The sequence below is a fragment of the Hemitrygon akajei genome, chromosome 9, assembly GCF_048418815.1.
Source record: "Hemitrygon akajei chromosome 9, sHemAka1.3, whole genome shotgun sequence".
Lineage (NCBI taxonomy): Eukaryota > Metazoa > Chordata > Chondrichthyes > Myliobatiformes > Dasyatidae > Hemitrygon > Hemitrygon akajei.
Genome location: NC_133132.1, coordinates 75706285 through 75733616, shown reverse-complemented (window position 1 = coordinate 75733616; position 27332 = coordinate 75706285). Strand labels below are relative to the sequence as shown.

The window sequence follows — 27332 nt, the reverse complement described above, 5'->3', positions numbered from 1 at the left end:
CTGCATTTAATTTATTAAAGCCTTCTCCATGGTTTACACTAAGAGCTCCCATTGAATATCCTTTAGCCAGTACTTAACCCACTTCCAGAGTATGTTAATTTTAAAGAAACAAGTTCTTAATACAACTATGGATTTTGAGAATTAGAAGATCAATATGACAAGAACAAAGCCTTATCTATAACAGAAAATTTTTGTGAACTATAATTTTACTAAGAATGCATTGAAAATTTCTACGTACCAATGGAAAAAGCAGAATAATTTACTCAAAGTGCATCTAAAACAGTTACCATCAAACAATGTACCAATTTCTCATAATCAAACAGTTCACTCTGAATAGTAGATTATAAGCCATCTACTGTCACTGCCCATCAGCCAACGCAGCTTACTGTATTTCAAACTAGAGTTTCACTATTCATTGAGATTGGCTCAGTTCCATAATTGAAATCATTGCTTTTCCTGTCTGATGAGAGAAGATAAGGCCTTTGCACCTTCTACATGTACAAATTTCTATGAGTAAATAGACCAATATATCATGTTAAAAAGAGTGTAAGCAACTGGAAATATCAGTCTGGAATATTTATCAATAATGTGCGTATCAATCCAGATGTATCCCCGCAAGTTTTTGTCCTTGGTTGTAGTTGTCTCATTTCCATTTGGTGGATGTACCAGGCCTCGATTCTGCTTTTCTCCATTTGGTGGCACATAACCTGGTCCAGCGAATTCTGCCAAGTTGCTGACTTCCTCATCACTGTATGTTCGTTCTACAATTAAAGGTCTTGGCTCAGGTATTCCACATGTGCAAGGTAACTGCAAGAGAAGAGGCCTACTTCAAGATCAAAGTAGAAGAACACTTGAAGGGGAGAACTTTATAGTACTGGGGAAAGAGGGATCTTTATAGGACTGGGGAAGGAGGGATCTTTATAGGACTGGGGAAGGAGGGAACTTTATAGGACTGGGGAAGGAGGGATCTTTATAGCACTGGGGAAGGAGGGATCTTTATAGGATTGGGGAAGGAGGGAACTTTATAGGATTGGGGAAGGAGGGATCTTTATAGGACTGGGGAAGGAGGGAATTTTATAGGACTGGGGAAGGAGGGATCTTTATAGCACTGGGAAAGGAGGGAACTTTATAGGATTGGGGAAGGAGTGGCTGTAAGCCACTTGAGAATTTTCCACACATTTCTTAATATCCTTATTTGTAAGTTTTATATTGATTCATTTAATAGGGAATTGGGTTGAGCAGTTGTAAAACATCTGCAATCTATTTAATTTTGACCCTGCAAGAGTACAATAACATAAGCATTTATCCACTGTGCAGGAAGAAAGCTGGAAGTGAGGAAAGTGTTTTTTTTTATGGTATTGATTTAATGGATGTAGCTGATAGGGCACAAATTATTATTCATTGATAACTAACCCTGTTAAGGCAATGATAAGATAAGCAGCCTTTCTGTTAATCATAGAGTCAAAGAGTTACTACAGTTCAGAAGGTGAACATTCAGCCTATTTGTGCTGGATCTGCTACTGCAACTTAATGGTTCTGCTTCCATGCCCACTTCTCCATAGCTTTGCAGATCTTTTTTCACTAGACAGTTATACAAAGAGTTGTACAATTTCCTCTTGAAGACCACAGTGGAACCTGCCTCCACAATGCCTCCTCAGAAGGCATCCAAAATTTCAGCCATACACTGCATGAAAAGGTTTTCTCGTATATCACTAATCTCTTCCTTCTCATTTTATATTTGTGATCTTTCGGTGATGGGAACAGCCTCACACTATCCCCTTTGCTGACACACACCTCATCATTTTCTATACTTCTATCATATCTCCCTACAAAGGAAACAGCCCTTGTCCATTTGTCCCTCCATAATAATTTGTCTCCCAGCATTTCTCCCTGCCTAAGTGCTACACCTGCCCATACACCTCCTCCCTCACCTCCATTCAGGGCCCCAAATAATCCTTCCAGGTGAGGCAACATTTTACCTTCGAATCTGCTGGGTTCGTCCTATTGTATCCAGTGCTGCCAATGCAGTTTCGTCATAGACCTATGGGAAGTTGAGGAACACTTTGTTGAATGCTTCTGCTCCATCTGCCAAAAGCAGAACTTCCCTTTGGCCAACTGGTTTAATTCCAATTCCCATTCCCATTCTGACATGTTGGTCCACAGCCTCCTCTTGTGCCATGATGAACCCACTTTCAGGGTGGAGAACCAACATTTTATATTCTGTCCAGTTAGTCTCCAAGCTGATTGCATGAATGTCGATTTCTCCTTCCAGTAAAAATAATTCTCTCCCCTTCCTCTTCTTCTATTTCCTACACTGGCCTCCTATCTCTTCTCAATTGCCTATCACCTTTTCCTGAATACCCTCCTTCCTTTTCTCCTATGGTCCACTCTCCTCTCCAATCAGATATCTTCCTCTGTAGCCCTTGACCTTCCCACCCACCTGGCTTCAACTATTACCTTTTAGCTATCCTCCTTTCCCTCAACCCACCTTTTTATTCTGGTGACTTCCCCCTTCCTTTCCAGTCCTGAAGAAAGTCTTGGTCTGAAATGTCAACTGTTTATTCATTTCCATAGATACTGCCTGACTTGCATTTTGTGTGTGTTGTTTTGGCTTTCCAGCATCTGTAGAATTTTCTGCATCAAGAATTTCAGTCCCAGCTTTCTTTATAACTTTTGCCCTTATCTCACTCCCCTAAACACACACACACACACACACACACACACACACACACACTCACTCTTTCTCGTGCCTCTAACTCCACATTTTGTGGAGATGAGAAGTGAAGGGCAGACCAGTGTTGCATTAAGGTTCTGAATGAATTCCCATCTTTATACTCCATACCTCTAGATAATGCTCAAATTTGTACATTCCCTATTATTTGGTTTTTAATCCAGACTTAAGAACAGTAACTTTCCTCTAGTAACACTAATCTACACCTCCAACCGTTAACCCAGCCCCCCTCACCCTCCAACAACCACTCCTGTCAGTCACCTTATGTATAGACACTGCTGTCTCACTTTATGGGCATACAATCAATCTATGTACCTAAGCGATATTATGTATTTATATTTATTGTGTTTTTAAATTATTATTGTGTTCTTTTTCTTATTGATTTTCTGTATTGCATTGGATTCAGAGTAACAATTATGTATTTCCCTTTTACACTTCTGTACTGGAAATGACATTAAAGAATCTTGAATCTTGAACCTATTCTGTCACTTAGCAATGATTAGTGCACACATACCTCCAATCCCCCTGTTCCTGTACAACATTTATTCTATTATTGCCTCTCTTCGAACTTTCAAACAAAAATTTTCACTTTAAGCTTAATCTGCCACCTGTCTGCCCAGTCTATCAATCTATCAACTAGTTTATATCCTTCAGCAATTTATCACAGTTAATTATATTGCCACATTTTGTGCCATCTGCAAATTTAGAAATGGTGACTAGCACCCCAAGTCTTGGTCATCAGTAGAGATAAAAAGAAAATAATAGCCCTTAACTCCAGTCCATGTGGAATACATCTTTTGCCATTTCCCTCTGTTGTCTGTGACTTAGTTAACCTTGTATCAATGCCATCAACCTCCCTTTTATTATATATATATATATATATATATATATTTCCATTCTGCTGAGAAGCCTGTTATGTAGCATTCAAAAACTTTCTGGAAGTCCACATATACTCATTCAAAGTATTATCATCGTGCTGCTGTGTAGCAAAATTCCACAACTTAGACCCAGGAATGATTCAAAGTATATTTATTATCAAATTTTGTATATAGAATACAACTCTGCGATTCGTCCTCCTGTAGACAGCCACGAAATAAAGGAACACCATGGAACCCCAAAGGGATCATCAAACACCCAATGTGCAAAAAAAAGAACAAACTGCACAAATGGGGAAAAAAAACGAGCGAACAGCATGTAGAACATCAAACGCGAGTCCAGTAGTATTCAGTTTAGTTTAGATCAGTTCCACGCCATGCTGTACTGTAGGCTGCAAGGCCATTCTTCAAAATCAAATCACACGAAAACAGCAAAAGAAAAGAGTAAGTAGTATCCAGGAACACGTGCAACATGAACCTCAAAGTCCCCCAGAACAAGCCCACAGACTTCCTAGCAACGTTGATCCCAAGGTTCCTGCACTTTTCTCCAACGGCAGCTAGTGAGAGGGAGAGCAAGACTGGCCAAATGCAGGCAAACGGCGCTGAAGACCTGCCTGTCAACTACTGTCATCCTCGTCGATTTCAGTCTTGCTTGACGCCTCATTCGGAGCGAAGCAATGGAGTTGATCGCGGGCTCGTGCCCCGTCTCCAGGCTGCATACTTTATTCCAAACCTCACCAAACTCCCTCGGAGGCAGCAGAGCACCAAATCACTCAATCAGCCCAAAAAAAACCATCAAAATGTAAATCACAGGTTCCATTTGCACATAGATTAGTAGTAGAATGACATTTGTAAGAAGTAGTAAAAAAAGTAGTTTCGTAAACTGTCTTGCAGGACGTCCCCGTTGGTCATGTTGCTCACTAGCGCCATCTTGAGGCTATACAGTATATGACAAAAGAATGCCGCGTTAGAATCGTGCATGGAAGGAAATCTGCAAGTAATTGTGTACCATGCACCTACAGTCCTTATTCATCTTGGGGCAGAGATTGAAGAAATGCTGTAGAGTAGCCAAGCTGAATGCATTTTGTAGGTGGTACAGAGTTACCCGTAATAGTGGTTCAAAGCCCTTGGAGGGTATTATCTTCTGCAGGATACACAGCCTCTGACCTGTTCTGTATCCACAATATTTATATGGCCAGGTTCAGTTAAGATTCTGTTCAATAGGGAACCACACACACCCAACCCACAAGGGTCTTGAGGGCACTACCTCTGAATATCATTAAACTCTACCGCGCCCCCCCCCCCCATTAGAGCTATTTCCTGACATTTCTATGACATGAATATTATCTTCCCCCTTTCAGCCCATAACAGACTTGAGCTAATCATTCTGCATGTGAGCGTGGGTCTCATCATTTTCTGGCAAGCGCTATTAAATATTGTGCTGTTACAGCAAGCATCCTCATTCCTGACCACATGATGCAAGGAACCTCATTGATAAAGTAGCCGAAAATGTTTGGCTTGAGACACTCCTCTGAGGGAACTTCTGCAGTGATATCCTAGGCCTGAGATGGTTGGTCTTCAACGTGTTACTGGCCTGGGATATCTCTGCAGATGTTCTTCAGATGGTTCTACAGCTACAACCATCTTTCTTTGTTCAAAGTATGTCTCCAGATATTTCCCTTGATTCTATGGCCTCTACTATGACCATAGTTTTTTTACAAGCCATAGTTGAGGTAGACAGTAGACAATAGGTGTGGGAGTAGGCCATTCGGCCCTTCAGGCCAGCACCACCATTCAATGTGATCATGGCTGATCATCCACAATCAGTATCCCAGTCTGGCAATCACTTTCACCATTTTTTTTTCTCAGCTCTTCTAACCTTATGTTGGCTAAGTTTTAAATTAAAGCTGGTACCAAATGTTCGTAGCAAAGTCCAATCTGAGGACTGGTGAACAGGTAAATGAGGAGCAAATGCCAGTCGATAATACTTGCCTTCATTAGCCAAGACATAGAAAATAAGGGCAGGGAGGTAGCACAAATTGATAAAACTTTGCTTTATTCTCAGCTGGAGTAGTGTATGCAGTTCTGGTCTCCACTCTAAGAAGTATATAGTTGCACCAGAAAAAGTGCAGCAGCACATAGTTCAGGATGGAGCATTTCGGTTATAAGGAGTGACAAATAGGTTATATTGGTTTTCCTTGGAGTGGAGGAGGCTGAGTGGAAATATGATTGGTGTATACAAAATAAGGTGCATAGATAGGATAGCTGGGAACTTTTCTCCAGAGGCATCTAATACTCACAGACAAGCTTAAGGTAAGGGGTAAGAAGTTTAGAGGGGATATGACACAGGGTTAGCATTTGGAATCTGGAACACACTGCTTAAATATGTGTTGGGGACAGATACTCACAAAATTTAATAAGAGTCGCAATGGTCATTTGAATTGGCGAAATATGTGGACCAGTTCTGTTAAATGGGATGTATAGAGATGGGTAATTTATGATTGGTGTGGATAATGTAGGCAGACTGAAGGGTGTTTTTCTCTCCTGCAGCATTCATTAAATGTTGGTGGAACTCAGCAAGTCAGGATGAATAAACAGTCGATGTTTAGGGCCAAACCCTTCATCATGACTGGAAAATAAGGGAGCAGAAGTCAGAATAGAAGAGTGAGTGGAGGTGGAGGAGCACATGCTGACAGGTAATAGGTGAGTCCAGGTGAGGGGAAACGTGGGTGGGCAGGGGAGGGGAAATGATCATATGATTGTGACTCTCAGAAAAAAATAACTTCTGCATAAAATATGAAGAGGAGATCAATTGGAGTGCCAATGACTGAAATCTTAATTTTGTTTCACTCTCAACTGTTGTTGCCTGACCGGCTATTGATTTTAGTTACGTTGAGAGTCCAGAGTGCCAACAAAAATAAAGAATTGCAAGCAGAAGTAGTATTCTCTGCTGACAAAAAAATAGGATGATTCATTCTGATCAACCACACCATCAGTCTATCCTTAATCAACAATGTTATGGAAGAAAATGTTAAGGAGCATTTGCACCCCAGGTAGCTGCTGAACTTCATTTTATTAAAACCACTTGTCTTCGGCCTTCATTTAAATCTTGTTCAAAAATTGTCAGAAGAGTTAAAATTTTAGGTTACATGAGAAATCATTAACTCTGATTATCTCTTTGCTGTTGCTGCCTGGCCTTCTGAGCTTTTCTATCATTTTCTATATTTAGTTTACATTTTCTGAGATCTTGTTTTGCTGATCATTGTCAGTGATACCATTATTCAAATCTTTGGCATGAAGCAGAAGAAGTGCATGTTATTCTCGTGCACTGGACAATATCGAGTCAATTCCACTATGATTATTTATCTCATTACCATTTTTGGGATCACACTGTATTCAAAAGTTTTCTGCATATGTTTACATTATAAAAGTATACATTATAAATATTAAAAATTATTATATGTTGGAAATTTTTGTGAAGAATTTTAAGGCCTTCCCAAGAGAATATGCACAACTTGTTTTTTATTATCTTCTTCAAAGTAAGCCCTTAAAGATGAGGTAGCACTTATAATAGTATTAATGTTCTCACCTTTTCCCGAAGTTTTCTTTCTTTCCTCTCCTGTATTGTGGTCAAATAATTCACAGCAGCGTACTCCAGCACTGAGAGAAAGACGAACACAAAACTAACCCACAAGTAGATGTCCACAGCTTTAATATACGACACTCTCGGCATGGAAGCATTTACACCCGTGATAATGGTTGACATGGTCAGAACTGTCGTTATACCTGGAATTGCAGAGTGAGGATATGTTTTATATATGTCACCCAACTTCATAATAAATTTAACATGAAAAACTTACAGTGAGAAGTGCACTTAATAAAGTATTAAACCAGCCACATCACTTCCAGTAAAATGGCAGAGTGCTCAGACACAGCAGCATCTACGGGGCCAACCAAAGATGTCATTGGATTGTAAGACCCTGATGGACATTAAGAACTTAAAATACTGCAAGTCTACCCCATCAGTGAATTGCTTGTCAGTGGAGAAGCTGAAGGAGCTGGACTTGGTACTGCCTGCATAGTATTCAGACTAACAGAGAGTGATCACCTTAGTCACTTTTCCTGTGATCCCAAGGCCCTGCTGGGCATTGTTAATGTGGAGTATTGCAAGTCTGATTCACTGGTTTATTAGCAGATGGGGGGAGGAGGGGAACCTCGTTCATATTGAAGACTAGATCTTAAGCCTCGAGTCACCTGTTTGCAGCCGCCCAGGAGTCTATGGCACCATCAGTGCTGCCCCCAGTGTTTGCTTGGCAAAAGACAAGCTGTATTGTGTTCATTTGCAGACTGCTGCAACATTCACGTACTCGGGGATGGAATATAGTTTTTTGTGTGTCTATATTTTACTGCTATCTGATACGTGCTTGCTCTTTCATATGTGTTATGTGTGCTTTGCTCTGTGTATGACTTGGTAATGTTTCTTTGCACCTTGGCCACAGAGTAATGCTGTTTAATTTGGCTGTGTTCATGTTGAATGATAATTAAATTCGAACTTAAAGCTAAGTGAATGGGTTCAAATGAAACCTGTTTTTATTTAGTTCCCAGGCCTACTTTTAAAGAAGCTGATGGAGAAATTTAAGAATAATATCTGGATTTAAAACATTAGAAAGTGAAAGAATTATCTTAGAAAAACTTTTCTAAAAGAAGGATGTCCATGTTACCTTTATTCAGGAACAAGGCTCTACAGTAGTTTCTGAACATAATCTTATGGTGCAGACCCATAGAAATATACTGAACACTTTGAGCAAAAATGTTCATTGTTCCCCATCTTCCCTTTGCTTTTTTGTTTGTGTTTGGTGCTAGAGAGGGGTGAATTCTTCAAAGTGGAAGGATTCCCCTCTCAGATCTTTCAGGTAACTTCACTGCTTGAGTTTCTCAACTTTCATTGTCAATCTCAAATTTCTACTGAAGTATTCTGATGATGTCCTTACAAAGATGTTTCGAAGTCTGCCAGTTCCTCATCCTCTGTTGAGCTAGCGACAGAACATTTTGGGAGCAAGTTTATCTGTCTTCGGCACGCAGTAGCCAGCACTGTACAACTAATATTTAATAGTCATGTTCTCAGTGCTCCAGAGTACATCACTTCAACCATTCTTCCAATTCCCACACCAACCTTCTCCACAGACAGTGAGGCCAACTGCCCATCTGCCCATCATCTCCACCTCATCTAGTCCACCGCCTACCATTTTCCAGCCCATGCTTCATCCCCTCCCTGTCACCTTGTCCTACTGGCCATCTCACCTCAACTCTAAGTCCTGATTCAAGGTTTTGACCCAAAACATTGACCAGCCTTTGCCCTGACAGATGCTACTTGCCCCTCTGAGCTCCTCCAGCTGTTCTTTTTCTCCCTGGATTTCATCATCTGCAGTCTCACTTCAGTCACCATGATCTCAGTGATGATGGACTTCATTTTGGACAAGACACTTGTGCATTAATCTCCCTATATGATTCAGAGAATTTATTGAAGAAAATGGTAACTTCTTATTTATTTTTGTTTTTTAATTGCTGCCTACAACCCCCAATTTAATCCAGGCCTAATCATAGGACAATATACCATGACCAATTAACCTACTAACCTGTACGTCTTTGGACTGTGGGAGAAAACCAGAGCACCTGGAGAAAGCCCACATATTCCATGGGAAGGACGTACAAACTCTTCACAGAGGATGCCGGGATTGAACTCCGAACTCTGACAGCCCAAGCTGTAATAGCATCACGCTAACCACTACACAATTATGATGCTGGGAATCTACCATTCTAATGTCCTTCACTGTTCTGGGTAGGTTTTCCAGATTTAATAACTGTAAAGAGGTTGGGTTATGGTCTAGAAGTCTGAATTATGTGCATGTTCTACCTTCCAGCAGATAGAACTGGAGAATTTGATCCTGTGTGCAATAGCATTATCAGTGTTTGCTTCTTGGGAAAGAAAACTACCCAGGTAAGCAAAATCATCTCTTTTTTGTTTTGCTTATCATTGATAAATCTTGATCTATAACGGTAGTGAAGGGCTTTCCAAAACCTTGTTCATGCAACACATTTTCTTAATAATAATGATGAGTGTTGAACCTTTGTTTGCAGCCAAGATGGTCAAATCTAAAATCTACATTAATATTGCTGCTGCGAGAATGCAATACTGTCAAAAATAATGCAGTCTGGATGGAACTTAAAGAAATATTCAGTCAAGTGCACACAAAGTGCATTATGTTGAGAAGAGCAGTGAGTCATGTCTGATGTGTCAGCCAACATTTTTTTCATCAGTCAGCATCTGAAACGGATTGTTGTTGTTCATGGGACTTGGTTACATACAGTGTGATTACTCTACTTTCTGTCTCGCAACTGTGATTCCATTGGAAATGAATCTTACTGCATGCAAGGTCTATAAGACATCCTGAGGTTGCCAAAATTGCCAGTTAAGTGCAGTTCCCTTTCTGCCCGTTGTGTTTACCAGTACACTTGCAGAGCTTTCAGACCAACTTTTTCATCTCTGGCTCTAATGGATCACAAATGATGGAACACGTGGACCAAATTAACAACATGTAGTCTTGAAAAAGAAAACGTTACACAGGCCGACAATGCACGTATCCCTTCTGAACACTGCCATTAAAAATGCAGGATTTGCCTACAGTCATGTTGGAAAAGGCTACTCTTTCTGAAACTCATGATGAGCAGTTGTATGTAAGTTTCAAGTTTAATGCTACTTTGTCACTTAACCTTAAACCTTGCATGATGTCTGCATCTTTACCTCCTTTTCACATGATTTTGCCTGGTATTTCTTTGCTATTCACTCCTACATCATTCATAAATGCCTACCATCCCTTGCCTAATTAAGCATAAATGCATAGATGAGATGAGAGGTAGGAAAAGATTTCTTTATTCCTTTACGAGAATGATGCATATCCTATAAATTCCATCCATGACTTTGCAGTCCCCTCATTGTACCCAAGACAAAATCTGCATCTGTGGGTGAAAAGGGAAATGATTTGATCCATAAGCATGTTGGAACTTACAAACTTGGTATAATGTGAAATAAGCAACAGTAAAGTTTGAGCTGTCTCCCATAGTCGCAGTTAACTTTGACAAGACCTTAGCCGGTCCGGGCTGGATGTTGCTCATCACAAGCGGCCAGCTGCTATGGTTTTACATTTCTCACCTAATGGGACTCGGGCTGGCACAGCCCGCCGGTCGATCCAGAACGACACCCAGGACAACATGACCATCAGAGTCGCTGGGAAGTAGGTTTGCAGCAGAAAGAAGAATATGTGACGATGCAGAGTAAAGTTGATATACAGGCGATTGTACCAACCTGAGGATTGATGTTCAAGATAACTGGTTATTATTATATCCAAAGAGTGCAGAAAGATAATGAAGAGAAAATGCACAAACAGATTATTTTAAGTTTAAATGAGGGAAAAAGGCATTGATAGACATCACTTTTTTTAAAGGACACTTATCTTCTGAAGTATAATTTTGGTGCCCTCTGTCTTTCAAGCATCAAGGCAGCACTTCATTGGACCTCTGAAGGGCGGAAGAAACACAGGAGACCAAAGACAACTTGGGCCATACTGTAGAGGCAGAAATGAGGACCCTGAACCACACAATAGAGAAGATGGCTAAGGACAGACTGCGATGGAGGACCGTCATTGCTGCCCTAAGCACTAGCAGTGTAACAGGCTTTTGATGATGATGATATCTTTTGAAGGGCATAATAGTTCCAGAGAAAGTGGGGAACAGGGAAAAATCCACGTCCACTGAATCATAAATATTAGCATGAGGTTAGTGCAGGACATGTCACTGTCAGGTTGCATTGTGAGCAGAGACAGGCAATGTGATGACTATTTACATATGGACAGTCAGAGGCTGTTTGACGGTTCATGTAAAGATACTAGTGGTTTGATTCTTTACATACATCCACCTTAAAATCAGAATGACAGTAGGGAAAAGAGAAATGATGGACAACAGCCCTTTTTGCAGCCGGAGTGGAATTTCCCCTCTTTCTGCTGGACACTGCTTTTCATCCACTTCGTGCATGTTCCTCATCCTACTGTATGCTTCTGAGATCTGGACAACTTACAGCATGCACCTTAAGGCACTGGAAAAGTATCATCATCAACATTGGTATACACTCCCAGACTAACATCCTCAGTATCGAGGCCTTAATTGCACCTAATTAGCTCTATTTTCTTTCATGAGTCTCCTGAAACAGATGTACATTCTATTCTGGGCTTTGCCATGAGACAACATGACTGGGAGAACGGGGGAAAAGATTTAAGGATATATTTGAAGATTATTAGAAGAAATGCAATATTCCCACTGACTTTTGAGAATCGCTGGTGTGGAGAAGAAGCATTCAGGATCTTACTAATATCCATGTCATGCATTAAGAGCACTGACAGACCTTGTATTACAGAGGAGGAAGATCACCACTTCACAATCTGCCCACCAGCCCTCCTTGACAATGAATCTGCCCCATCTATTGAAGAACCTTGATTCCTACATTGGCATTACTAACCACATCATAACCTACTAAACTAAGTTAGCAGTGTCATCCTCAGTCCAGAGGGAATGCCTAAGAAGATGACATGCATGGGTGGTCAGAAGTGAGGCTTGTGTTTCTAGCTGATTTTTGACTGCTTCCTAGACACCCTGAGTGAGGTAAAGACCTCACTAATGCAAGGTGAGAAATGGTCCAGTAGAAGTCAGCATTATTCCATTCAGATCCCCTAGTTACTATTTTGTTTTCTATTCAGGACATTAGGAAGGGAAGTGTGCAGTTGATATGCATTAAACTGACACCTAATATAAGAGTTTATAGTTGGGGCTTTATAAATTGTTGCTTCCAACACTAAGTTTGGCTATGTAACTAGTAGGCACATTGGTGAGAAATGCTGGATCTTGGTAGAGGAGGCTACATAAATTTTATGTAAAATCTGCCATTGACAATTGTGACAATCCCTCACTTTCAGATACACGTTGCACAGAGTACTACAGCACAGAAACAAGCTCTTTAACACATCCAGGCTGTACCAAACTGTTATTCTGCCTAGTCACATTAACCGGCACATTAACCGTAGCACTCCATATGCCTCTAGCCCATGTAGCTAACCAAACTTCTCTTAAGTGTTACAATTGAACTTGGATCTACTACTTCCCTAGGCAACTCGTTCCACATTCACACTACCCTTTCAGTGAAGAAGTTCTCTCCTCGGATTCCCCTTAAATTTTTCACCTTTTACCTTAAAACTATGACTCCGAAAACTAGTCTAACCAATCTGAGGGAGAAAAGCCTGCGTGCTTCCACTCTATCCATACCCCTCTAAGTTTTGCACACCTCTTTAACAGGGGTTCCCAACCTTTTTTACGCCATGGACCAATAGCATTAAGCAAGGGATCCGTGGAATCTGTAAGATCTCCCCTCATTTTCCTCTGGTCCAAGGAAAAAATTCCTAACCTAGTCAACCTTTCCCTGTGACTCAGGTCCTCAGATCTCAGCAACATCCTTGTAATTTTTTCTTCTGCACTTTTCCAAGCTCACTGATATCTTTCCTGTAGGCAGACGACCAGAACTTCATTCAGGACAGTCAGTCAGTGCAGCTTAGATTTCCTTTACACTGCCACACACCAGCCCTCACTCCCGTCCCTACCATCGGTAGTCAGAATAGTCAGAAAGCACCAAAATGATAACCCAGAAAGAGTACAAAGTAATTATTACATTGATGTAATTAAGACTAACAAAATCAAATCTGAAAAGGAAAATATTCTTGTTTTAAACAGAAAGGTAAATGTATCTGACCTGTGCTACTGTAAAACGCCAGCTTTGTGGATGTGTGGAATTCTTTTATCATGAACTGAGAGAGAGAAATCTTTTCATCTATCGTTAGTGAGTCATTGCCGCTCTTCCAGTACAGCATGAGGTCATCATCAGTGTAAGCATCTGGACACAGCATGGATCAAATACAATGTCTTTAGTAATGGAGCAATTAATGTGGAGCACAATTCAGTCATCTTTGCAACTTCTGATATAATTCCATATTTTAAGAAATGTATTACCAAAACTTGATAATACAGTATTATCATATACTACCCCAAGGTTCATTTTCTCTCAGGCATTCACAGCAGATACAAAGAAACACAATAGAATCAATTAAAAACTACATACAAAGATAGACAAATAATCAATATGCAAAAGACAAACTGCAAGTACAAAAATAAATTAAATAAATAATATTGAGAATATGACGTGTCGAGTCCTTCAAAATGAAACCATAGTCCATTACGTAAGGTACTTGGTGTTGTACTTCACAGTTTAGTTAACTGGTAGAATGGCAGAATTTTGGTGCAACAGGAATGAAATCTGTATTTGTACAGTGCATTTTAAATTAATGGTTAATGTTTCCCCTAAACTTTCTCTTTTGTTGCAATAAATGAATCTATGGCAATATACTGCAAAATAGCAACATTTTAATCTAAAACATATGAAAGCATAATCTTTAAATTGCTCAATATAGATTGGAATGTGACATCGGTCTTTCAAAGGGAAATGCAGAAACTTGAGTCTTGACATCCAAGAAAACTGATTGGTTCTAATGTAGCCAATTGAATTTGGTGGGAACGCCTAGGCTGATGAAGGCCAAGCAGTACGGAGCCCGTTTGTTTGTACCACAACTATAGTGAGTCTGTGGAAAGTTGTCCAGTGCAGTGGCAGCCTGGAAATTGTTCCTGCAGTTTGGATGAACACATATCTGCTTCTCCCAGTTCTTTCTCTTGCCATCTGTGGCCCAGTTGGTTACATCCACTGTAGGTACTTTCTCAAAGTTTGTTTCAAGAGCCATTAGGATCATATGTACATTATGGAGCATTGATTTGTACTGCTTAACTTGTCTGCTCTTTGAGAATACAACAGGACCCTCACATTATCTCTCCAGGATGTGTTTGTATAATATAGAAACATAGAAAACCTACGTCACAATACAGGCCCTTCGGCCCACAAAGCTGTGCCGGACATGTCCCTACCTTAGAACTACCTATGCTTTACCCATAGCTCTCTCTTTTTCTAAGCTCCATGTAGCCATCCCGGAGTCTCTTAAAAGACCCTATCGTTTCCGCCTCCATCACCGTCACCAGATTTACATCCTTGTAAATCTCCTCTGCACCCTTTCTATGGTTTCCACATCTTTCCTGTAGTGAGGTGACCAGAACTGAGCACAGTACTCCAAGTGGGGTCTGACCAGGGTCCTATATTACCTCTCGGCTCTTAAACTCAATCCTACGATTGATGAAGGCCAATGCACCGTATGCCTTCTTAACCACAGAATCAACCTGCATAGCAGCTTTGAGTGTCCTATGGACTCGGACCCCAAGATCCCTCTCATCCTCCACACCGTCAAGAGTCTTGCCATCATATTTGACCTACCAAAATGAACCACCTCACATTTATCTGAGTTGAACTCCATCTGCCACTTCTCAGCCCAGTTTTGCATCCTATCAATATCCCATTGTAACCTCTGACAGCCCTCCACACTATCCACAACACACCCAACATTTGTGTCATTAGCAAATTTACTAACCCATCCCTCCACTTCCTCATCCAGGTCATTTATAAAAATCACAGAGTAGGGGTCCCAGAACAGATCCCTGAGGCACATCACTGGTCACCGGCCTCCATACAGAATATGACCCGTCTACAACCACTCTTTGCCTTCTGTGGGCAAGCCAGTTCTGGATCCACAAAGCAATGTCCCCTTGGATCCCATGCCTCCTTACTTTCTCAATAAGCCACAGTGTTACAGTGTGATCAGCAGAAACCATATGGAAATTCAACAACTAATGATTATGAACTGTCTAATTCTAATCCTCCTATTAATATTACACAGAGCTCAAAACATAGAGAACTATTTTATAATTAGAAGAGAATAGCAAACTAAACTGGGGAACATCATGTTGATGTGTTGAGAGAGTGGAACACATTTGCATCAAGTGACTAGACCTCGATGTGACACAATGCCTGACTTACAGCTCTCAATTTCTAACGAACAGCTCTGAGTATCAAGAGGGAAGCGGCTGAAGTCCATGTAGCACATTGACGTTACTGTAACCCTGCAGACAACATAATCAGAAGCTGTGACTATTGCTTTAGATTAAACACAAATATAGGAACAGTAAGCAATCAGATAGTTTATACATTTAGCAGTTATAGACATGTCTGAGATTATGTCATGAATATCCTTAAAAGCTGTCAGCATGTAAAACACTGTAGGGAAGTAATCCACATACTTAAATATAAGTTTGCAAAAAAAGTTTCAGGAGAGTAGCAGATGATGTAGAAAAGGAACTCTTACAACATGTTCATAGGAAATTAAACAGATACAGGCATGTTAAAAAAAATGCAGATACTGAAAATCTAAACTATAAACTATATGTTTAAGTCAACTAATCCTTTGTGTATCCTATTAGGGAGATTAGGGAAAAGTGTCTCCATTAATTCCATAAATAACTATAAATCTTAACTATATATGTGTTGTTTGCATATAAGCACAAAATGCTAGCAACACTCTACAGATCAGGTAGCATCTCTGAATGGAGAGGGAGCTAACAGTTGGGGTGATAACCTTTCAGTAAGCATAATTTTAAAGTGAAAGATAATGAAGGGAGAAACTTCAAATCACAGGGAAATGCTGATCAAGCAGATGTTTAACCCTGACACTACCTTTCAATATTTTAAGGTTGAAAAGGTACAAAATGAAGGAAAATGAAGTGGAGAGATCGTCTGGTGCATCCTCACCTGGCAGTGGCTGAAAAGTTTTAAATTTTCAAACTGCAGATGGAGGAAGGGTTTGAATTGAGGCAGGGGAAGACTTTAATGTATTTCAATCAACCACAAGGGAGCAAGGAAGCAATTCAAATAGAATATCTCCTCTCTGCACTCCATATGCACCTATATGTAATGCTTATACTCTTGCTTTGGGCTGAGGATAAAGCTTGCAGGTAAGCCTTCTTAAAAATTACCAGTCACTTCCCCATATCTCTCCACCAGCTGTCTCCTGGAGTCTTCTTCTGACTTTGGCAGGTGTTCTCTAACTATCTGACTTTGTCCGTTCATACCATCTACATGATCAATCACTGTACACTCCACACATATATTCAAGAGGCAGTCGTGGCATCAGTCATGGAGGCACTTTCAATCTCCTTCCCTGGTGAGGAGCCACGGAAGTCAACCATTAACTGATGTGCCTTGTTTGGGGAAATTAGCAGAAAGTGGCTCCACTAATTCCATGCATAAACAGGTTATCTGTTGAACTTCAGTTAGTGCTTCGATGCAGCATGAAGTGGCATATTTTCCTGTTATAAAGCATTCAAAGAATTGTTCTCATTTCTAGTCATGCTATTAATTGTTCAATGTTGCAATTATGTGCAGCACATGCAGAGTTAAAGTATTGTCTAATGTGCTTATAAAGTATATTTTCCTGATTTTTACAGAGTCTCTTCTTTGCTGCTTGCAAGGGACCGGTGTGCATCAGGGAGAACATGACTTGGTAACTTAATTGTTTTTTTTAAATATTTTACAAACAAGCTGATATTACTGTAGCATTCCATCTACTTAATTAAATAAAGTTAAAATTTAATTAAATTATCTTCTCCTCAGAAGACAAGTGCAACAAATCAGGACCCTGTGCTATTTTATAGGCTCTACTATTAACCGTAGACATTCTCCTTTCATTTAATCCCACAAAATACCACAGCTCACAGTTACCCATATCAATAAACACAGACATGAATAACATGGATAATTATTTCCCTTACTATGTATGTTGCTACTGCATTCATCATGCATCATCTTCTTGTTCATTTACCTCAGACTGTACAGAACCTTCCCATCTGGATAGACACGCAGCATGATATTATCAGTGGTTGTATCATGGATGAAGGACCTTTTTGAATGAACAAAGAACATATCAGGGACCCAGATCTTTTTGACCAGTCTCCCATCAAAGGTCATGCTCAAGTTGTTAGTACTTGGGAATGAAAGGCGCTCATCTTTCCAGTAATGCCTTAGATATAAGGTCATTGTAAAGTCCTGTGAGAAAGCATCACACAAAAACAAATCCTGATCAGACTAAGCTTCTGGCAACCTCATTTTATTATTTTCCATTCTCTGAAGCAGTACCAAGAGAATTAGGTCAACATATTGATTCAAAAGCCCATTTATATTTAAACATATAGTCAATGGATAGTGAAATGTTTTGTAAATTTAAGAAATTACCATATCCACTTCAGATATGCTATCCAGGCTTTCTACCTGCACATCAACACCAACAGGTATTGATGGACCTGTGGGTGATAAAAAGTGAAAAAAATTACTTTTTTATTCTCTAGCTGAGTTTTATAATTCTGAGTTTGTTCTAAAATCAAATTAAATTTCTATCTTTCAGATCGAATTGAAGATTTTTATATTCCAAACCATAAGGCTGTTAACATACATTATCAGGAATTACACTAATCAATTGTTTAATAAAAAGGGTTTTTATTTATTTGAAATATAACTTTCTCAGGAACACTTTTCTCCTTACTCAAGGATTCCTAACATAAAGGAACAGAAAAGCATTAGTGCAACATGCAAAAATGGTGCTAAAAAACACAAATCACTTTTACATAATGCGACTGGTGAAAAAGGCTTAAATTAATCGTGTGAAAACATTTGCTGTGACAATCCAGCCTAAAATTCTGAGCTACTATTATCTGACATGAACTTTCCAGTGCTTGTGCAGGGCTTCCAATAGGATGAGCTACAATCTTAGACAAAGATGATGATTGATACCAACCTCCAAATCCAGGTCTCATTGTGAAGTCATGATCATCCACTCTGAGAAGTTGCTCAGATTTTGTTAAATAAGATTTTGTTACATCAGCACTCCTCTTTAGAATAGGGCTGTAAGACAAGATATAATTTGATGAAGAAATTCAGCAATGAAGAAAATTCTGTCAGCCTATCCATGTCTCTTCCTCTCCAGCACATTTAGGCAACTTGGTGAGCATTGATGGGTTAGGCCAAAGCGTTAGCATTTGTGCTGTACAGGTCTATGATTGTACAACTATCTCCATTGAGCCAGCTACTCACCAAATATCAGATCACATTTCTATTTGCAGGGATTGCTATGGACACTAGATTTGGAAATAGGAGGTATCAGAAACTTGACTCAGAAACAGGCAGGACTGACTATTAAGCATTCCTGGATATAGAGTATGCAGTGTGTACAAGGAAGGAAAAAGGGCGGAATGACAGCAGTGCTGATGAAGAGAATATTACAATGTTGAGAGAAAGGGTGGCACAGAAGGAAGTCGAAGGCGTCATCTGGTTAGAACTAAAGGCAATGGCAAATCGACTGATGTTGTGTACTTGGATTTTCAGAAGGCTTTTGACAAGGTGTCACACACAAGGCTGCTTACCAAGATATGAGCCCATGGTATTACAGGAAAGGTTCTAGCATGGATAAAGCAATGGCTGATTGGCAGGAAGCAAAGAGTGGGAATAAAGCGAGCCTTTTCTTGTTGGCTGCTGGTGACTAGTGGTGTTCCACAGGGGTCTGTGTCGAGACTGATTCTATTTATGTTATATGTCAACGATTTGGATGATGGAATTGACAGTTCTGTTGCAAAGCTTGCAGACAATATGAAGACAGGTGGAGGGGCAGGTAGTTTTGAGGAAGTAGGGAGACCACAGAAGGACTAAAAACAAATTAGCAGAGTGGGCAAATAAATGGCAGATGGAATACAGTGTTAGGAAGTGTATGATCATGCAATTTGTTAGAAGAAATGAAAGGGTTGACTACTTTCTAAATGGAGAAAAAAGACAAAAAGCTGAGGTGCAGGGACTTGGGAGTCCTTGTGCAGGATTCCCTAAAGGTTAACTTTCAGGCTGACTCTGTGGTGAGGAAGGCAAATGTGATGTTAGCATTCATTTCAAGAGGACTAAAATATAAAAGCAAGGATGTACTGTTGAAACTTTATAAAGCACTGGTGAGGCCTCACTTGGAGTATTGTGAGCAGGTTTGAGCCCCTTTTCTTAGAAAGGTTGTGCTGAAACTGGAAAGGGTTCAAAGGAGATTCTCAAAAATAATTCCAAGATTGAATGCCTATTCATATGGGCCTCTTCACTAGACTTCAGCAGAATGAGGGGTGACCTCTTTGAAACCTATCAAATGGTGAAAGGCCTAGATTGAGTGGATGTGGAGAGGATGTTTCCTATATTGGGAGAGTCTAAGACTACAGGACACAGCTATAGAAGAGAGGGTCATCCTTTTAGAACAGAGATGAAGAGGAATTTCTTTAGTGAATCTGTGGAATTCTTTGCCCCAGGCACCTGTGGAGGCCATCTTTATAATATTTAAGGCAGAGATTGATAAATTCTTGATTGGTCGGGGCATGATGGGATATGGGTAGAAGGCAGGAGATTGGGGCTGAGAGAAAAATTGGATCAGCCATGATGAAATGGAGCAGACTTGATGGGCCAAATGTCCTAATTCTGCTCCTTTATCTTATGGTCTTATTAGGTACAGAAGGTAACTAATAGCAGGAATTTGTAGGGCATAGTAGATGTATGAAGGAATAGAAATAATCAGATATCTCTTTCAAAGGGCTGGCACGTGTATGCTGGGATGAACAAGCTCTCCTATGCTGAATAAGTCTGCACTGGATAAAATAATTTAATTTCTTTCTCATTTCTCTGGATCACTCCATCATATTATTCTAAGGCTGCTTCAGTTCTCTCTCCACATCTCTAAGAGTCAGAGCAAATTACAGTGTAAAAAAACCCTCCTCTGTTCTGCATGAATATATCTGGATCTAGTTAAGGATACTCACCTGCTCATTCCAAGTATTCCAGCCTTGTACTCATCCTTTTTATGGGAACTGGATTTTGATGGATCATCTTTTCACTTCATTCACCCTAACACTGAGCTGATTCCACATCCTATGTACCCACTTTGAAGGAGTCTACAACTTGTGTTTTCAGTATTTATTGCTTGCTTGTTTGTTGGTTTCATTTATTTATTTATTTGCACAGTTTGTTTTCTTTAGTACATTACTTGTTTCCCTTTGTTGTGAGTGTTTTTCATTGATTCTACCGTGTTTCATAGTATGTACTCTGAATGCTCGCAAGAAAATGAATCTTAGGGTAGTATATGCTGACATATATGTACAGGGTGATTGATAAGTTTGTGGCCTAAGGTAGAAGGAGTCAATGTTAGAAAACCTGGCGCATTTATTTTTCAACATAGTCCCTCCTACATGTACACACTTAGTCTAGTGGTGGTGGAGCATACGGATGCAGGGATGATTGATAAGTTCATGGCCTAAGGTAGAAGGAGATGATTTATTAACTTGAAACTTTCTGCATTATACTCAAAGAGTTGAACTGCACGTGCATGTAAAGAGAGCATCTTGGACCTCCAGGTGGTCCACAGAATGGATGATTGATAAGCTCATGGCCTAAGGTAGAAGGAGATGAGTTATACAGCTCTCGTTACATGCACGTGCAGTTCAACTCTTTGAGTGATAATGCAGAAAGATTGAAGTAGACAGACAGACATACTTTATTGATCCCGAGGGAAATTGGGTCCCTCTAAGGCCACAAACTTATCAATCACCCAATGCTGTGGATCACTTCTGGAGGTCCAAGACACTGACTTCTACAAGGAAGGGATCCTTATGTTCCACGACCGCTGGACTAAGTGTGTAAATGTAGGAAAAATAAATGTGCTAGGTTTTCTAAAATTGACTCCTTCTACTTTAGGCCACAAACTTATCAATCACCCCTCGTACTTATATAATAAATTTGCTTTGAACTTTGAACAATCACGAATCATTGCAGTTTATACAGTAAAGCCACTTACAAAATATTTGGTAGGTAGTTCCAGGATTTAGAGCCCATGAAAAAGTAAAAAGGAAGACTTGAATTTTCCAAAGGGTGATGGTGGAAGCTGGCAGCATCCAGTCATTTAAATGGGAATTAGACATATTTTGTTCAGAAGATGCTATTTTGAAGTACAATATATCCATAAAATGTCAGCTAAAACATGGAAAGTGGAGCCTACTTGGAAGAAAATCATAAAACTGAAACAATTGTTTCCAAATTATTCCATCACTATGATTTTTCCCCTTTTTTTTGCTAGATTTGATGTAAATAATTGTTAGAGATTGAATGCAAGGTCATTCATACAGGGCTTGATCTTCATCATTAAGCAATACACATTCATTTAGTTGCTCTTCACCTTGGTTGGTGGTTCAATTCCAGGTCCTTGCAAAACAGTTCTATCAAGCGAAAGATTTTTCACCTGTGCTCAAGATTAACACCATTCAAGATAGGCAATTTGATTTGATTAAAAACACAAAATGCTGGCAGAACTCAGCAGGCTAGACAGCATCTATGGGAGGAGGTAGTGACGACGTTTCGGGCCGAAACCCTTCATCAGGAGTGAAGTAACATGAGATGGTCGAGGCGGAATAAGAAGTGGGGGGAGGGATAAAGTAGAGAGCTGGGAAGTGATAGGCTGGAGGGAAATGGCCTAGGGGGAAGGTGGAGCACCGGATACAGTATATCACCCCAGTTGACTCGTAGGTGAAATAGTGCCTCACCTTCTCCTCCCCTCCCCCACTCTCGGCTTTCCGCAGGGATCGCTCCCTACCCGACTCCCTTGTCCAATCATCCCCCCCATCCCTCCCCACCCACCTCCCTCCGGGCACTCATCCCTGCAAACGGAAGAAGTGCTACACCTGCCCCCACACTTCTTCCCTCACCACCATCCTAGGCCCCAGACAGTCCTTTCAGGTGAGGCACCATTTCACCTGCGAGTCATCTGGGGATTGATATACTGTATCCGGTGCTCCCGATGTGGCCATTTATACATTGGGGAGACCCGCTGCAGACTGGGAGACCGTTTCGCCGAACACCGGCGCTCAGTCCTCCAGCAGTGGCGGGATATCCCCGTGACCACACACTTTAATTCGACAGACCACTCCCACTCCGACATGTCTGTCCATGGCCTCCTCTACCGTCAAGATGAGGCCACATGCAGGTCAATGGAGCAATACCTTATCTCCCGCCTAGGTAGCCTCCTACCTGCCGGCATGAACATCCAACTCACAGACCTCCGTTGATACCCCTGCCCCCCCCCTTACCCCCATCCCTATCTATTATTTTAGTCTGGTTCTCTTTCTCTTTTTTCCCCCTCACTATAATCTCCCCCCAGCCCTACCTTTCTTTCTCTTTTATTTCCCATAATTCTCCACCTTCCCCCTAGTCCATTTCCCTCCAGCCAATTACTTCCTAGCTCTCTACTTTATCCCTCCCCCTACTTCTTATCCCCCCTCGACCATCCCATGTTACTTCACTCCTGATGAAGGGTTTTGGCCCGAAACGTCGTCACTACTTCCTCCCATAGATGCTGTCTGGCCTGCTGAGTTCTGCCAGCATTTTGTGTTTTTATTTATTTCCAGCATCTGCAGATTCACTCGTGTTGAATTTGATTTGATTGTTTTCTTTGCCTTTGGATTCAGTATTAAAAAACACAGTTGCACTATATCCAGCTGAGAGCAATCTACCCAGTAGGAACACAATGAAATTTGTCTATTTGCTTGTTTTATACATTTTCTGATTTTGTTTTTCAATACAGTCAACAAAAAGCAAAATTGGTGCATTAAACTGTGGTCATCAAGATGAATTATCAGATTAGCAATTCAATTCTCTAGGGCATCCAAGATATGTATCTCTTACCTGCCTTGTTTCTTTGGTTCCTCAGTATCCCTTCCAAGCCTCTGGAATCTGCTGACCATAAACCAGAGAGAATTAGTTAAAAATAACATTAAAATTATAGAGTCATAGAGACATAGAACACTACAGCACAGAAACAGGCCATTTAGCCCATCTAAACTGTGACAAACCATTAATCTGCCTCGCTCCATCAACCTCCAACAGACCATAACCCTCCATATCCATCCCATCTATGCACCTATCCAAATTTCCTAAATGTTGAAATCAAACCCGCATCTACCACTTGCACTGGCAGCTCATTCCACATTCTCCACCCTCTGAGTGTAGAAGATCTCCCTCATATACCACTTAAGCCTTTCACCCTTAACCTATGACCTCTAGTTCTAGTGTCAACCAACCTCAATGAAAAAAGCCTGCTTGCAATTACCCTATCTATACCTCTCATAATTTTGTCTCTATTAAATCGCCCCTCAATTTACATCCTAGGGAATAAAGTCCTAACCTATTCAACTTTTCCATATAACTCAGGCCCTCAAGTCCCAGCAACATTCTTGTAACTTTTCTCTGCACTCTTTCTTGAATCTTTACTGTGGGTAGGTGACCAAAATTGCTCCCAATACTCCAAATTAGGCCTCACCAATATCTTATACAATTTCAATATAACATCCCAACTCCTGTACTCAATACTTTGATTTATAAAGACAAGTGTGCCAAAAGCTTTCTTTATGACCCTATTTACCTGTGACACCACCTTCAAGGAATTTTGGATCTGTATTCCCAGATCCCTCCACTCCTACCACACTCCTCAGTACCCTACTGCTCACTCTGTATGACCTACCCTGGTTGGTCTTCCCAAAGTACAACACCTCACACTTGCCTGCATTAAATTCAATCTGCCATTTTGCAGCCCATTTTTCCAGCTGGTCCAGATCCCACTGCAAGCTTTGATAGTTTTCCTCACTGTCCACTATACCCCCAATCTTGGCGTCATCTGCAAATTTGCTGATCCAGTTCACCACATTATCATCCAGATTGTTGATACAGATAACAAACAAATAATAGTCTGCCCGTTTATTTCTTTCACCAAAGTGCATGACCATACACTTTCCAACATTGCATTTCATTTGCCCATTCCCCTGAACTATCTAAGTCTCTCTGCAGGCTCTCTGTTTCCTCAACACTATCCACTCCTCCACCTATCTTTATGTCATCAGCAAATTTAGCCACAAATACATTAATACCATAATCCAAATCATTGACATACATTGTAAAAAGCAGTGGTCCCACACTGACCCCGGAACTCCACTGGTAACCGGCGGCCAGCCAGAATAGGATGTCTATATGAAATAGAACCAGAAAGTCAGCCACCAGATGGCTCAGGCCCATTTGTCATGGCTGTTCGGTGTGGAACCTGACCTGCACATGCCAGACTCCTGAGGTAATCTTCATCCCCTTATTTATCACCTGTCTTCCCACCTCTGCCTTGAAACCGTTCAGAGACTTTGCTTATACTAGAGTCTTTAGGAACAGAATTCCAGAAGCTCACAAAACCCTGAGAGAAATAGACATGTAAGACAATAAGTCAGAGGAACAGAATTAGGCCATTTGGTCCATTGTGTCTGTCCTACCATTTCATTACGGCTGCTCCATTTCCCCCTCAGCTGCATTTTCCTGCCTTCTCCCCAAAACGTTTCACATCCTGACTAATCAAGAACCTATCAACCTCTGCCTTAAATGCACCCAGTGATCTGGCTTCCACAGCTGCCTGTGGCAATGAATTCCACACTCAGGCTAAAGAAATTCCTCCTCATCTCTGCTCTAAATAGACATTGCTCTATTTTGAGGCTATGCCCTCTGGTACTAGACTCCCCCACCAAAGGAAACTACCTCTTTGTTGCATATTTAATGTTTCAGTAATATTTGAGTAATCTTGTATACTATATTTATATAAGTTGATTAAGCATTTTTGGTCATTTAACTCATTCATTACAGGTTATTTGCATAAATACATGGATTGCATACATCATCGTGCTACCATATGATATGCTCATGCCTTGCTTAAAGTAAGCACAAAGTAGCCTCACATTTCGAACTCCCATGCCTTCCTTTGAATTAGTTTAATGATTTGAGGTTACAAATCATAACAATGGCGATGAGGTATTTTTAAAATGAACCCAGGTCAGTTATCGACCTAATGAAGCACAGCGAGGCATTCAAACTAAAAAAAAGTGTAGCAAATAAAATCTCAGCACAACACACGCAGAGACAGGTTTAAAAAAAGCAGGGCAGCATACGTTCTTCTGAAGGAAAGACATGATCGAGTTTTTACAAAGTTCAGAAAATGGAAGAATTCATGGGTTCATAAACAGCAAGTATGGGGTGATAATAATCATAAAAAAAGAGAGCAGAAATGGCTGGCTACGTCAAACAGATTGGTGCATTTGATTACACAAAAGATAACAGGCACATATATACTGAGCAAATTGAACAATATTTTGAAGCAAATTAAATAGCCAATGAGAAACATGTTTCAATTTTGCTCAGTGTATTAGGTTTAAAGGCATGTTGACTGCTCCAACCAAATCAACAGAGGTGACCTTTGCTAATATTGACAAAGTAATGCAAAAACATAGAGATCCGAAACCATTTTTGGTTGCAAAATGCAAACATGAGGAAATCTGCAGATGTTGGAAATTGAAGCAACACACACAAAATGCTGGTGGAACGCAGCAGGCCAGGCAGCATCTATAGGAAGAAGCACTGTCAACGTTTCGGGCTGAAACCCTTCGTCAGGGCTCAGGACTTCGACTGGAGTCCTGACAAAGGGTCTCGGTCCGAAACATTGACAGTGCTTCTTCCTATAGATGCTGCCTGGCCTGCTGCATTCCACCAGCATTTTATGTGTGTTGGTTGAAAAATGCTTTAGATTTCATAAGTGGAATTTGAAACGAGAGATCATTTCAGATTAAATGACTGAATTGAAGAAGTTGTCTTTCTGGTAATTTCTGATCATTGTCAGTCTGGTAATGGTCTTAATGATACACTAAGAGATTGTTTAGTTTGTGAAATTTTACAAGAAATCATTCAAAAGCAGTTCTTAAAGGAAGCACGACTTACAATTAAATAAGCATTTGAATTAGCTGTATCAATGGAATCAGCAGAAGAGACACAAGAGTTGGAGTCAAGAGTGAAAGAGTGTGTGAACTAAATGCAAATGTCTAAACAGAAAACGGCCTAGACAAACAAATTGTGTTATCTTTGTAGCAGGGGCTCACATTCACCAAAAAGTATATAGTTTTAAAGGTGAACCTTTGAGAAAATGCTACAAAGTAGAACACATACAAAGAGCACGTCCGGCAGACAAAATTAAATGGACTACTCAGGGAAGAGAATAAGCTAAAAATCAAGTTGCAGTTTCAAAAAGAGCACAAATCTGCATGCTGTTGATGAAAAATTTGGTGATCATAATAGTGACACAGGACTGTATAGCCTCAAGATTCATAGGCTAAAAATTAACAATAGACAAACTTATACCGGAAGTGAACAGCAAATTAATTAAAATGGAATTAGACACTGGTTCAGCTGTTTCAGTCATTCTACAAAGTGAGTTTGAATGGCATTTCAAAGATACTGAACCAAAGCCTGCAGATATACAACTAAGAACTTGCGCTGTAGAAAAGATAACTCCTGAGAAAATCACATTTGTAACTGTGAAATATAACAAACAAGAAGTCATACTGGGTATGGATATAGAAAAAAGAAAAGGATCGGCATTGTGGGTGTGATTGGCTGAGACAATAACAATTTGATTGAAGATTCAGCCACCAATTGCATGCCACATCCCCTGCAATGAAGCCAACTGAAAGCAAATTAAGAAAGGTACTGGATGGTGCCACAGCAGTAT

The 27332-nt window shown here is 40.4% G+C and overlaps 1 protein-coding gene across 1 annotated transcript; it reads right to left on the bottom strand.

Annotated features, from left to right (window-relative positions):
• Positions 1-216: 216 nt before the first annotated feature.
• On the bottom strand, positions 217-23976 carry LOC140733269 (gamma-aminobutyric acid receptor subunit rho-1-like). Its single transcript, XM_073056391.1, has 9 exons — positions 23432-23976; positions 18483-18589; positions 17924-17991; positions 17514-17737; positions 15677-15759; positions 13457-13597; positions 10817-10969; positions 7196-7392; positions 217-807 (listed from the first exon to the last, which is right to left on the bottom strand). The coding sequence occupies exons 1-9, from the start codon at positions 23656-23658 to the stop codon at positions 508-510; spliced, it is 1500 nt and encodes a 499-aa protein (XP_072912492.1). The 5' UTR covers positions 23659-23976; the 3' UTR covers positions 217-507.
• Between the last annotated feature and the right edge of the window lie 3356 nt (positions 23977-27332).

Bases quoted from the DNA above. Each gene is read 5' to 3' on its own strand.
- LOC140733269 (XM_073056391.1), bottom strand. From the start codon at position 23,658: ATGGGATGGATATGGAGGGTTATGGTCTGTTGGAGGTTGATGGAGCGA. The intron at 18,590-23,431 runs GTAAGAGATACA...CTTGTCTTACAG, and splicing joins GAACCAAAGAAACAAGGCAG to CCCTATTCTAAAGAGGAGTG. The intron at 13,598-15,676 runs GTAAGTCAGGCA...TGCTGTGTCCAG, and splicing joins TTCGTTAGAAATTGAGAGCT to ATGCTTACACTGATGATGAC.